Here is a 13,790-nt window from a genome sequence, read left to right as displayed (position 1 = left end):
TCTGGATTGTGGATGAGTTAGCAGCATCACATCAATGTTGATTTTCTAGTTTTGATAATTACACTGCGGTTACGAAAGATGTTAACAGAGGGAGCTGGAGGAAGAGAATATGGAAGTAATCCGTAAAGATTTTTTAAAAACTTTCTGAAGTCTAACAAAATATTTATTTTTTGAAGTCTTTCAAAATATTTTAAACTGTACAAATAAAACTAACTAAAACAATTTTTTTTAAATTATTGAACTATCGGGAAGAACTCACCCAATAGAAATCAGAGAGAAAAATCAAACCTGAGTTTTCAAACATGAGTACACAAACAAAACCCATCAAAACAGGAACCACAGTGGGCAGCAAAACGGCTGCGCCGAGGCCACATCAGCCCGGCCAAGAGGAGAGCTCTGTGGTCCACCCCCACCTTCGATGTCCCTAAGTTTGCAAAGTGACTTCCTCTCTCTATGCACAATTAGCGTGACCTCACAGGAGCCTAAACCGGGGCAGCACCTGGCATGTGTGAGTTATTGTTACCCAAAGCATCAGCAAGTAGCCTGCCAGCAACACGGTCTCTTGGCTGAGACCACGAAACAAAAGCACGTTACCCTGTCCGGGCAAAAAACAAAAAGTGCCTCAGAGAGGCACTGTTTCTAAGATCGTAAAAAACCTAAATGCCCATCACTGGGAACTGATGTAACAACTGACACCACGTCCGTAAACCCAGCCTTCCGCAGCAGTTAAAAAGGATGGGCTCTACGGGTGCTGATACGAAACACTCTCTCGAATAAGCTGTTAAATGAACACTCCTAGGTGTTCTTCTGTGTCAACAACTTCAAAAAAAATAAACCAAGGTGTGTGGTGGAGAGGCACGGGAGCTGCCTGAAGGGCAGAGTGTCAGACTGTGAGATGGGAACGTTCCAGAGACCTGTCACAGCACAAGCTGAACACAGGACACACCGCTGGACTAAACCAAACACTTACATACGGTGAGACAGGTACGTTTCACACGATGCTTTTCATCGCTGGGTTTAAAATAAAATTTAAAACCCGAGGTGTACAGCAGTGTGTGTCTCTCGTTACCACGGTACAAAACAAGCTCCTGCGCAGTTCCCAGGCCTGCACGCCAAGCTCTCTGGTTAAGACCCAGGAAAGGCGGGGGTCCTCTCGGGACGCGCCCTCTCGGAACGCGCCCTCTCGGAACACGTCCTCTAGGAACGCGCCCTCTCGGAACGCGCCCTCTCGGAACGCGCCCTCTCGGAACGCGCCCTCTCGGAACACGTCCTGTCGGGAACGCGCCCTCTCGGGAACGCGCCCCTCTCGGAACGCGCCCTCTAGGAACGCGCCCTCTCGGAACGCGCCCTCTCGGAACGCGCCCTCTCGGAACACGTCCTGTCGGGAACGCGCCCTCTCGGGAACGCGCCCCTCTCGGAACGCGCCCTCTAGGAACGCGCCCTCTCGGAACGCGCCCCTCTCGGAACGCGCCCTCTAGGAACGCGCCCTCTCGGGAACGCGCCCCTCTTGGGAACGCGCCCCTCTCGGAACGCGCCCCTCTCGGGAACGCGCCCCTCTCGGAACGCGCCCTCTCGGGAACGCGCCCCTCTCGGAACGCGCCCTCTCGGGAACGCGCTCTCTCGGAACGCAAACCCGGGAGGCAGCACTGAGCCGCGGAGACCCCGCGGACCGGACGTCCCCTGCACCTTCTGACTCCGTGCTGTGTGCTCTCTCTCCAAACAAGTCAGCCTGGCTGTCGACGGGGGGTCTTTAGTTCAGACTCCTGTGTAGCAACTAAGGCAAAGCTCACACAGTGCCCCAAACAAGTTTTAATTACTGCAATTAGAATCAATATATTCCCCGGATGAGAGAGAGAACGCAATCTTAAGGAAGAAATAATAGAGTCATCAAAAGCAGACTGTAAATAAGGGATTTAAAAGTCACCCAACAACATGCAACTTATTTTAACGTGCCAACCTCAAGGTGTTGAGATTAAACCTGTTACTCCCTAAAAAAAAAAACCCAGCACATAGCACAGTGTTATGACTACTATTTTAGATTCCTTTCATTTAGAGCTGCAGGTTTCAACTGTACCGGCTACCAAATATCTCCTTAAAGTACTTCCTATCGACCTGAAAAACACGGTTGTTGGTGGGGTTAAATAACTGGGTAAATACATGGGGGAGGGCCAGGGCACATAGCAGGTGCTGGGTAAATGTCAGCTATACTATCAATAACATAACTCATAGCAGAAGAAATTGTATGATTTAACTACAAGAGATCTACAAAATCTTTTCTCACCTTGAAGAGGAATGCAAGCACCTTAGTAAGTACACTTTATAAACAAAGCATTTAAACTAAGTAGAGGGGGGAAAAGGATCAAGAGAAGACAAAAACAGCAGGAAAGGTGTGCGTGCTAACAGGGAGTGTTTCTCGTCTCCCGGCCAAGAGCTGCCTGTTTGGTTTGAAGCAAAAACTGAGCCTATAGAAGACGTTCTCAGCAAGAAAACAGATGAAGCCAGGCCCCTGGATTCTTCCTGGGTTTGAGTTCAGTGTCAACTGGTGCTCCAAATAAATCCCAGATGGATGAAAACTACGTGTCAACATCAAAGGGGAATAGGCTCACTACATAAAAATTCACAGGCATAGATGTTCAAAAACCTAGTGTGCAAAGGGGAAAAAAATGATAAAAACAAGTATGTGCTCTTAACAAAAGGTGGCTACCTATTATACAGCTGAAGAGTCCACAGCATAAACAAAATGTGGTACATACATACAACAAAATACTTATCAATCAGCGCTAAAAAGGATGGAAATTCTGATAGACTACAATGTGGCTGAACCCTGAAGACATTATACTAAGTGAAACAAGCCAGTCATGAAAGGACAAATACTGTTCAAGTCTGCTTGTGTGACGGCCTGGAACAGCTGCAGTCACAGAGACACAAAGTAGGATTGGGGGGAGCAGGCGAGGGAAAAGGGGGAGTTATTCTTTAACGGGGTCAGAGTGCCAGTCCGGAAGATGAACAAGCCCTGGAGGTGGATGGCAGTAACAGCTGCACAACAATGTCAATGTATTCCATTCACCAAACTGGACGTTCAAATGGTTAAAATGGTAAATTTTACAGGATGTACACTTTACCACAAAAGAAACTTTTGTTGTTCAGTCTACAGCCATATCCAAATCTTTGTGATTCCATGCACTGCAGCAAGTCAAGCCTCCCTGTCCATCACCAACTCCTGGAGCTTACTCTAACTCATGTCCACTGAGTCAGTGATGCCATCCATCTCATCCTCTGTCATCCCCTTCTCCTCCTGCCTTCAATCTTTCCCAGCATCAGTCTTTTCCAATAAGCTGCATCAGGTGCCCAAAGTATTAAAGCTTCAGCTTCAGCATTAGTCCTTCCAAAGAATAACCAGGGTTGATTTCCTTTAGGATGGACTGGTTGGATTTCCTTGCCTTTCAAGAGACTCTCAAAAGTCTTCTCCAGCACCACAGTTCAGAAGCAGCAACTCTTCAGTGTCCAGCCTTCTTTATGTTCCCCCTCTCAGATCTGTACACGACTACTGGAAAAACCATAGCTTTGATTAGATGGACCTTTGTCAGCAAAATGATGTCTCTGCTTTTTAATATGCTCTCTAGGTTTGTCATAGCTTTTCTTCCAAGGAGCAAGCTATCTTTTAATTTCATGGCTACAGTCACTGTCCACAGTGACTGTGGAACCCAAGAAATAAAATCTGTTAACTGTTTCCACTTTTTCCCCATTTAGTCATCATGAAGTAATAGGACCAGATGCCAAAATCTTTCTTCCCTGGTGGCTCGAACAGTAAAGAATCTCCTGCAGTACAGGAGACCCAGGTTCAATCCCTGGGTTGGGCAGATCCCTGGAGAAGGGAATGGCTACCTACTCTGGTATTCTCTTGCCTGGAGAATCGCATGGATGGAGGAGCCTGGTAGGCTGGTACACGGGGTCACAAAGAGTTGGATGCGACTGAGTGACTAACACATTAAAAAAAAAACTTTTAGGTTAAAAAAAAAAATTCACAGAAATCACAGCAATAGGAAAAGTAATAGAACACTGACATGAAAAAACACAGCACAGGACATGGACAGGCAACTCACAGAAGAGGAAGGACAACTAACATACGAAAAAGGTTGAAGGTCCCAGTGATTAAAAGTGGAAAGTAATGTCAAATAGTCAAAAATATTAATCCAATTCTGACAAGAGTTCAAATAATGTGGTTTCTTGTACACTGAAGATTTCAGTATGAAATGGTACGCTAAAGATTCAAAATTATTAATACTTCTGGACCCCAAAATCATATTAATACATAACTTTTGTATTTTTAACATAAAAAGTGTTCTAAATGTAGAAAAAACTATGCAAAGATTACTTCATATTACTTCTTATAAAACCAAGAAATTGGAAGCAAAAGTAAGCATCTAAAAATAGTGGAAGTGCTAAACAGACAGGAAATATTCACTGGATAGAGGATTATATAGCCACTGAAATGAGGATTACGAAAACCTCTCCCCTCAGGGGGAGAGAGGGATGGAAAACACAATATTGATGCAAAAACATATAAAAACACAGTGAAAAGATTAAATGAAGATATGCTAAATATTAAAATGTATGTTAATGGCATAGGGGTGTGAAAAGTCCCAGATATCTTCCAAATTTTCTAATTCACACTTATAGTCCTATACTAAAAAATCTTTACAAGTGTTGTGAAATCTGGGGTTACAGCTTGTGTGCAAAGTTGCACAGAAACTTTCGCCCAGTACAGCTGTCTGATGTATTTATCCAGACAAAAAAAAGGCTCACAGAGGCTGGGCGGTGAGCAAAGCCGGGGAAGTGGCCTGCTGGCTCCCAGCACAGGCGACCTCTCCACACGCGGCCAGAGTGTTAAGACACTGAATGGGATCTTGTCTTGCCACTGTCTTCATGTCACATCATTACGGCAGGCACTGTGAGTTCGCTACCCAGCACCTAGTCTCCCTTCTGCTTTAATGACGGACCACTGATCAATCATGGGCCCAGAGGAAAAGCATTTCCCAGACTTCTTTCTGGACAGGGATGGCTAAGCGAGTAAGTTCTGGCCAACAAGAAGCTAAAGCTGGTGGATGTGGCTTCTAGGAGAGCTCCTTACAAGGCTGAAGGGAGACTCAAGTAGTAGAATCCCTTCTGCTGCTCTTAACACCTTCCTGGAATGCAGAGGTGATGACTGGAGCTGCAGCAGTGAATCTGTGATCATAAAGTAACCTTCGAATGGAAACCACGTGCTAAACAGATCTCTAATGACACAAGGAAGCTGCCTTGTTTACTACAAATGTATTTAAGAAAAACAGAACCCTTAACTTGCTTAACCACTGCATTTTACACTAATTACTTGCTACCAAACAATTCACCATCTGGGAAGAAGTTACCTTAAAATCTGTATACTTCCATTTAAGGGAATGTTTTCAATATAATTAGGTTCTCCTGGTTCCCAAGTTAAATTCAGCATTATTAAGGGCAAATTCTCATGGGTTCTGAGAACCATAATCATAAATCCATTTTTTCTCTATCTTCCATTTCCTTTATGTTTACCACGTGTAACTGTTCCTTTTAGGACACCAATCTAAATGAAGCTTTCCCAAACCATTATTTATTATGAGATCTAAACTGGAGATATCAAATTCTTATTTTTTTAATACTGAAACATGATTAATATGTCACATGAACACAAGTTACACACACATTTTTATTCATTAATAATGGTGACACATCATCTGGCATTAATTCGAAATGAATGAATTAATCAGTACCATAAAACCAATCCACATTTCTGGATGAAGACAGCAAACTGAAGACATGGGCCTAATACTGCTCCACCCCCAAGACTCTCTGTAACTGCAGTGAAGAAACCTTTTTAAAAGTATAAACCCTCAAGGCGGGGAGAACAGGAGAGGAGAGGACAAGGCGCTGGAAGGTGGGAAGCACATGGTCAGGGTGGGACCGCGCGAACCCGGGGCCGTCCACCTCCGTTCTGGCCGGTGACCACCACGCTGGACAGAGTGGGTCCACATCACTCTGAAGAGTCCGGAAGGGAACCACCACGGAGGGTCAGGACACACACGGTCACGGGCAGCATGAGGGACGCTGGGGAGCTGGTACAGCATCACTTCTGGTGTGTCTGTGAGGTGTCTCAGGGAGAGATCAGCAGTCAGGACTGAGTAGAGACACGCCTTCACCCACGGGGGCAGGCATCACCCGGGCCACCGAGGCCCCCAGGGAGAAAAACACAAAGCAAGGGCGGTTCTCTGAGCTGGCACGTCCATCCTTCCTGCTGCTCCTGCTTCTCGGGCATTCGTGCTGCCTGCCCCTCCTCCTTGACGCACATTCAAAAAGTCTGCAGATCACTCTAACGTGATAACTCAATTCCTACTCAAGAGTGCCCCAAGGTTCTAACACACGCGACTCTGTTTTGAGCTCTGGGCAAATCAGTGTTGGGAAAAAAGGGCAGGACTCCCATTTGCTGTCTGCTCAATCCACATGACCGATAGGAGCTGAGTCTCTGAAACGTTTTGAAAAACAAGCCGTGATGAGCTCATTCTCACGCTGTCCAGGCATCTGGTCACCGCAGCCAGAAAGAACAATTTGGGGGGTGACTGAGGACCTTTAACTTAACCCCACTGGCTTCTCTTATCCCAAGAAGCCCTCATCTGATGCCACAGTTTCGTAAATGTCTTCAGCTGACTTTCAGACTTGACCATACATCTCTCTACACCAGCTTCACCCCCTGGAACTTCCCCATTAACGGAGAGGACGGGGGCATAAACCTGAAAGACGTGTACCTTCTCGTTACCTCCTCGGTCACACTGTGCAACGAACTGATCTGGAAAGTTCAAAGCACAATACGCGGAACACAATATTTTCTGACCTTTAATAAACTCGATTATTTTTGAATATTCATTTTTGGCCAATGAACTTTTCCACATTCATATGAAACACCTCGCATTTCTTCCAAGAACGTGGTTTATCTTGTGCGTGTGTGCGTGCTCAGTCGTGACTCTTTGTGACCCCATGGACCGTAGCCCACCAGGCTCCTCTGTCCATGGCATTTCCCAGGCAAGAGTACTGGAGTGGGTTGCCAGGCTGCCGTTTCCTTCTCCAGGGGATCTTCCTGACTCTGGGATCGACCGTGCATGTCCTGTGTCTCCTTGCTGGCGGGCGGGTTCTTTACCACTAGCACTTCCCAGGCTAATGCAGGCTCAAGCAGAAAAAGTTTCTTGTAGGAAACGTTTCCTACGGGCTGTGTCCTAGCGGTGTGCATCTGCCCCCCAGGCTGAGAGCAGGCATCCCCTGAGTGGAGGGAGAAGGGACCTCTGGCAGGGAAGCTGGGGCAGACAGAAGGAAGCTCCTGGGCGGCACCTCCCCTAACGTCCTGTCCAGAAGGTAGGCAGTTACGTGATGTGCAAGAGGAGGGGAAACGCCAAATGTGGCAGGTGGGAATCTGCGGTTTGCTCTGGCTGTAAAGATAAAGCCACTCAGACACACCGTCAGCTTCCTGGCTCCAATTCTTTTACATAAACCACTGAAGATGCACAGGAGAGAAAACACACATGGCCAGTAAAACATGCTACTCACCCTCGACAATTCCCAGTTGTGTGACATAGCCAGAAAAAAAGATCAGAGCGCCTTCAAGGACTTGCTCTAACAGATATTAAATATACAGACTCCATCAACTACCGTAATAGTCTTTGTAGTTAATGTATTTTAAGCCAGATAATTCTAAAGAACACTCCACATTTAACATTAGCAAGAACTATATAATTAGACCAGGGACCGTTTGACAATGTACTTGTATGGAAAAAATCCAAAGCTAAATTATGTAGGTTTTAATGTGCAACTTATGTTGCATGCAATTGCTCTCCATAAAGCACGTGTTTTCTATGTGCAATTAATTTTAACTTAAAAAGAACATTTCATGGAAGGGGACATGTGATGTTGAGGAGAACAACTGGGAAAGATTCCAGAACGAGAGATTTCTTTTCATTTCTCTGTCATGTTTTATCTTGTTTGAACAAGATCAATTAAGTACCACACTATCAGGGCCCATAACTCAGCCTGATTTTATTTTAGAGTAAGATTTAAATCCTGGTAAAGTAACATCTTGACTCAGTTTCCTCCCATATAAGAAGCAAAATCATAGTCGTACACTTACTTCAGAAGGACATCTGAGTACACAGCTGGCTTCCCACCCAAATCCATTTCTCCCCCATTTCCATTTTCGGTGCCACTGGAGGTCAATTTACGTACCTGCCCTCCCAGGGCCAGGTGATCAGACGTGGTCCCCTCATCAGCCCCAGGGAGAATCTTGGCTAACCCACACCTGTGAAGGTCACTGCACTCCCCTTGCAAGGGACCAGGTTAGGCATGGATGGAAGGTTTCTGGGAAGGGATTCTCCATTCTTAGGAAGCACTTCTACGTCTGAAAGCCAACACAGCAAGAGGTGGTTCAGGAACTTGGGCCGCCGTCCCGGCCTGAGGGGAACCAACAGGAGAGGCCAAACTACTGCCTTAGGCCGGCCGTCGCCTCCCGTCTCTGAGCTGCTGAAATAACCGGCCCTGGAGCGGCCTCGATCTGGCCTTCCCATTTTGTGAGACAATAAGCCCCTTTTGGTTCTAGACATTTTTGCTGACCCTTCTGTCATTTACCCAAAAAGTACCCTGATTCATACAAACAACTTCAGCAGGAATTTAAAGCTCCCCAGGGAAGAATGAAACTTGGATTTAAAATCTAAGCAACTTGGAATTTACAGGGACATATTCCTCTTAGTTCCAGTCACTCACCATTAAAAAATAATGATCCTCAGGTTCAGCTCGAAGATATTTAAAAATCACTTGTTCCATGAACCTTTCCATCAGATCCCAGTCTTCAATTATTCCATGTCTTATTGGCCACTAAAGCAAGAGAAACCAAACCACGTCAAGATCCAGTTCATAGTAGTAAGAGCAACAGTTTAACAACGGCACTGGCCCAGGAGAGATGGAAGAGACCCAGTTGTTAGAGAACATAGGGCCTTTTCATGGAGAGAGTGTTAATTTACATAGAGAAGTAACAAGCATTTTACTGGAAAGATTGTATTAGCTCATTGTTTATATTCTACTCCAGCCATTTCTTTTTTTTTTTTCCATTTATTTTTATTAGTTGGAGGCTAATTACTTTACAATATTGTAGTGGTCTTTGCCATACAATGACATGAATCAGCCATGGATTTACATGTGTTCCCCATCCTGATCCCCACTCCCGCCTCCCTCTCCATCCCATCCCTCTGGGTCTTCCCAGTGCACCAGCCCTGAGCACTTGTCTCATGCATCCAACCTGGGCTGGTGATCTGTTCCACCCTTGATAGTATACTTGTTTCAATGCTGTTCTCTCTGAACATCCCACCCTCGCCTTCTCCCACAGTCTAAAGGTCTGTTCTGTACATCTGTGTCTCTTTTTCTGTTTTGCATATACGGTTATCATAACCATCTTTTTAAATTCCATATATATGCATTAATATACTGTATTGGTCTTTATCTTTCTGGCTTACTTCACTCTGTATAATGGGCTCCAGTTTCATCCATCTCATTAGAACTGATTCAAATGTATTCTTTTTAATGGCTGAGTAATATTCCATAGTGTGTATGTACCACAGCTTCCTTATCCATTCGTCTGCTAATGGGCATCTAGGTTGCTTCCATGTCCTGGCTATTATAAACAGTGCTGCGATGAACATAGAGGTACTACTCCAGCCATTTCTAAGCACAAAGAATCGTCTTAACAACGTGATAGGCAACAGATGGGAAAGTACAGCTAACCCCACCACACCACTTGATCTGTGGAGTTTGTAGGGGTTTTTTAGAACAAATGTCTGGGTAAATAATTTTAGTGCTTCTTTTTCAACTGATCAATCTACTGCTCTCCACATCGGGCCAGTTATTTAGTCAACCTGCAATATCCCATGGGGGCAGACCTTGCTTCCTACGTAGTCCAGCATCCCGAGTCTGTTCTGCATCCCGAGGCTGTGTGAGTTCACCTGCTCGCCCATATCAAAACCACCCGAGTCAAACCAACAACAAAACCCTCTTTTCCAACAGAAGAGTGAAATGCTCTTCACCGCTCACGAGGACCATCTCCACACACAGCACCCCTTCGCATCGCCTGTCCTGCTGCCCTTTCCCGGCGGTGCCCTTACAGAGGGTTTACCCTGATGGCGTCTGTGCACTCACAGAGGGGTTTACCTTGGTGGCATATGTGGGTTTATCTATGGCTTCGTCCCCTATGAAGAAGTCCAGGTCATCAACTCCCCTCAGTACCCTCCTCTGGGCTTGGTCCACCACCTTTGCCGACTCCCTGATGGCGATACCTGAGGGAAAACAGCACAAAGTGTCCATCACCACACACATTCATTCCAATGATCAAGAAAGGATGACATAATCCCTATGCATGTACAAGTAAAATTTCAACGTTAGGGTTTTATTTGGGGTCAAGCGTGCTCACAGAAAAGACTCTTATCGAGGAGTACATAAAATAATAGAGAAACAAGTTGTTATGTCCCAGTATTATTTTCAGCAAGGCACAAAAGAACTTGGTTGATCTACTTTCAAAGCTGACAAAAGCTGTATTATTAAATTTCCCAGTTTCATCTGAAAAAATCCCTCAAGATAGTAAATGAAATGCCCATGGACTACCAAATAGGTTCCAAATTTTAAAATACAATATAGAAAGAGACAAAATTTTAAATATTTTAAGGAGTAAACTGAAAAATGACTATATGCTCTCAAGTCATATTCATAAAGCTCTATGTCAGATTTAAAATACATTTTTAGTATTGTTACCAAAAAAACTGACTTCTCATTAAAAGAAAAACCAAGAGTTTGCTAATATCTGACAAAAGAAAAGTATAATAATCAAACAACTGTATTATGTAAAAATATTAATGACTTTTTGGAAATATTTTAATAAGAGCTTAACCTTGATATCTAGAAATATACTTGATAGTAAATAATCATATAAAACTTAACTCCAGAATTTAACATCTAATGTGGAAAGCCTCACAAAGATTCAATTTTCCATTTCAATTCCTAGCCCCTGGTTACATTCTGAGTTCCTATAAACTCCTCTTCATCAAATTTATTCCAAAACAAACTGGTAATCACTTTTTAAAGGTAGATTATCTGAAATCCCCAATTTATTCACAAATGAAGAATAGCAACAAAGCTACGGGAGTGAATTTTAATTCTTTTCTTCAGAAAGGCATCTTGAAGTAACAGCCTCAAAAGCAGAAAAAAAAGAGGACAGAAGTCACTTTGCCCGCCTCCTATTCTCACTCCAACCCACATTTTCAGCCTCGACACTTTCAAGTTACGAACAGTGGCACGCATCTGAAGGACCAGAACTTCCTGCAGGACATGCTGGGCACTGAGCTAGAGAAGGCATTTAGGTGAGAAGCAGTGAGCCCGTCCGGGCCGCGAGGCTGAGAAAGGGGCCAGAAGAGTCCAGAGGGCCAACACTGAGGAGGCACCTGCAGAAGCAAACAGCCTGCCTGTGAACACGGGGCGTAGCACTACACGGCACATGGGCACACCATCATCTAGGCACCGGCAGCATCCCACAGGGCCCCGCGAGAGCCCTGCAGACCTCAGAGCGCCTCCCAGGGCGGCCGAGCCGGCGACAAACTCAACCGAGCCTGCACCCAGACAGAACCCACCGCCAAGTCAGCATCAGACCGCAGACACACAGCGGCAGAAAGAGTCTTCAATTCATGATACCATGGGCAATATATCTAACCAAAGAAAAATCACCACCTTAAAGAAAAACATGCAACTAAGCCTGAACCTAGAATTCCACCGCCAAGTTAGCATCAGATCACAGACATACAGAGGCAGAGTCTTCAATTCATGACACCATGGGCAATACATCTAACCAAAAGAAAAATCACCACCTTAAAGAAAAACATGCTAAATTTAGTGAGAATGAAGCCACCGCACTCAAAAATTTACACAACAACAAAGTCTTATCCCCCCGAAAAGCTACACGCAAGTACTCTGACCCCAAATCACAGATGACTGATGTCTTAGTGGCCCTTAGCAACAACAACAAAACCATAAAGTGTGCTTCTTTTAACTGTTATACTGAAGTAACTGAAGTCATGAAAGAGAGGAAAGGTGGGTACACAGAGCTTATATTAAAAATCTTTTGTCCATCCCTATGCAAAGCAAGATGTGGTCCAAAGAGTCCTTGTGAACATGATGGAGAGAAGCGTCTAGAAGAGTAGCTATCAGTGAGCAACTCTGAGTGTCCTTGGAGTATATATACGTGACTCATCGCAGAACACAGATCTAAGTAAGCCACAGCTTTCTCCAGCACACCAAAGCTCACTACAGGACCCTGACTCAGGTGTAAACAGAGAGACAGGAAGTGTGCGGAGAACACTGAGATGGTAGGACAATAAATATAACAGATAACAGGATCAACACCTAGACATTCCAGCTGGTTACATGCATGTGGCATCTCCATGCAATGTAAAACCGTGAGGTGGTGAAAAAGAACCAAACAGTCCTCCATGTGTTAATCCACAAGGTTCACTAAGATGAAGGATCATGAGAAAAAAAAAAAAGCAAGGTGAAAAATAGTGTCTGTGGAATGCCACCACTTAGGTACAAACATGTCTGTGAATATTAATATTTGCTGGCACACGTAGGGTTACCCGGGAAGGAAGCACAAGAAATCAGACTCATTAGCTGCCCATCTCAGAGGGCAGTGGGCAGGAGCAGGTGAGTTTCCTCTGGACGTTTTTAATTCCATTTCATGTGTATGTCAGATGACTGTGTTGCCTATCCAGTTCAGTTCAGTTCAGTCGCTCAGCTGTGTCCAGCTCTTTGCGACCCCGTGGACCGCAGCACACCAGGCCTCCCTGTCCATCACCAACTCCCGGCGCTTACTCAAACTCATGTCCATCAAGTGGGTGATGCCGTCCAACCGTCTCATCCTCTGTCGTCCCCTTCTCCTCCTGCCTTCAATCCTTCCCAGCATCAGGGTCTTTTCCAATGAGTCAGTTCTTCACATCAGGTGGCAAAAGTACTGGAGTTTCAGCTTCAGCATCAGTCCTTCCAATGAACACCCAGGACTGATCTCCTTTAGGATGGACTGGTTGGATCTCCTTGCAGTCCAAGGGACTGTCAAGAGTCTTCTCCAACACCACACAGTTCAAAAGCATCCAAGATTCATTAAACTTGGAGTTCTGCTTCTGGAAAGATGGAGTAAATAGACTTTTCCCTACTCACACTTTTCTCTACTCCTCTCCCTAAGCACTGCTTGAATGACTGGAGTTTATGTTTGAAAGAAACATAAAAATGCTGAGAGGTGAAGCAGCAGACTGGCTGGGGACCCCAGGACCCGAGGTCCAAGACAGGGGTGACTTCCTGGGTCTCCTCTGTCCCATAGACACACTGGCTACCAGAGAAGCCAACGACCCAGAAACACCAATGGGAAGAAACAAAACTGCCAAAGAAGATGAAAGGGGCAGTGGCAACATCCCGCTCCCTGACTCCAGTCAAACGCAACAGAAAAACAAACCCCCGCACACAGTGCAGACCCCACACGGGAGGCAGGACTCTCCCCACCCCTCCAGCTCACACTGTGGTTCCATCAGAGGAGGCCCAGTGGAAAGTCACACTGCCACCCCCCGCCCTCCCAGAGCATGGCACCTACAGAGGCCTGGGGCGGGGGGGGCCGCAAACTCCTGCCCACATTCAGCGATAGCGTGCAACCCCTC

The 13,790-nt window shown here is 45.4% G+C and overlaps 1 protein-coding gene across 7 annotated transcripts in view; it reads right to left on the bottom strand.

Annotated features, from left to right (window-relative positions):
* ACTR3B (actin related protein 3B) overlaps positions 1-13,790 on the bottom strand; it is a 69,446-nt gene that overhangs the window by 27,031 nt on the left and 28,625 nt on the right. For 3 of the 7 annotated variants that reach the window (XM_061166184.1, XM_061166190.1, XM_061166183.1), the window contains 2 exons: positions 10,255-10,379; positions 8,818-8,928 (listed from right to left, as the gene is read on the bottom strand). In XM_061166184.1, coding sequence (XP_061022167.1) covers positions 8,818-8,928; positions 10,255-10,379 — 236 coding nt within the window. Of the gene's footprint in view, positions 1-3,122; positions 3,548-8,283; positions 8,450-8,817; positions 8,929-10,254; positions 10,380-13,790 lie in introns of those variants that run through there. The other 4 variants (XM_061166185.1, XM_061166186.1, XM_061166187.1 and 1 more) reach the window with 3 other exon arrangements.

Source organism: Dama dama, chromosome 18 (assembly GCF_033118175.1).
Source record: "Dama dama isolate Ldn47 chromosome 18, ASM3311817v1, whole genome shotgun sequence".
NCBI lineage: Eukaryota > Metazoa > Chordata > Mammalia > Artiodactyla > Cervidae > Dama > Dama dama.
Note: the sequence above shows the minus strand (reverse complement) of the source record. Positions and strands in the feature narration are given on the sequence as shown.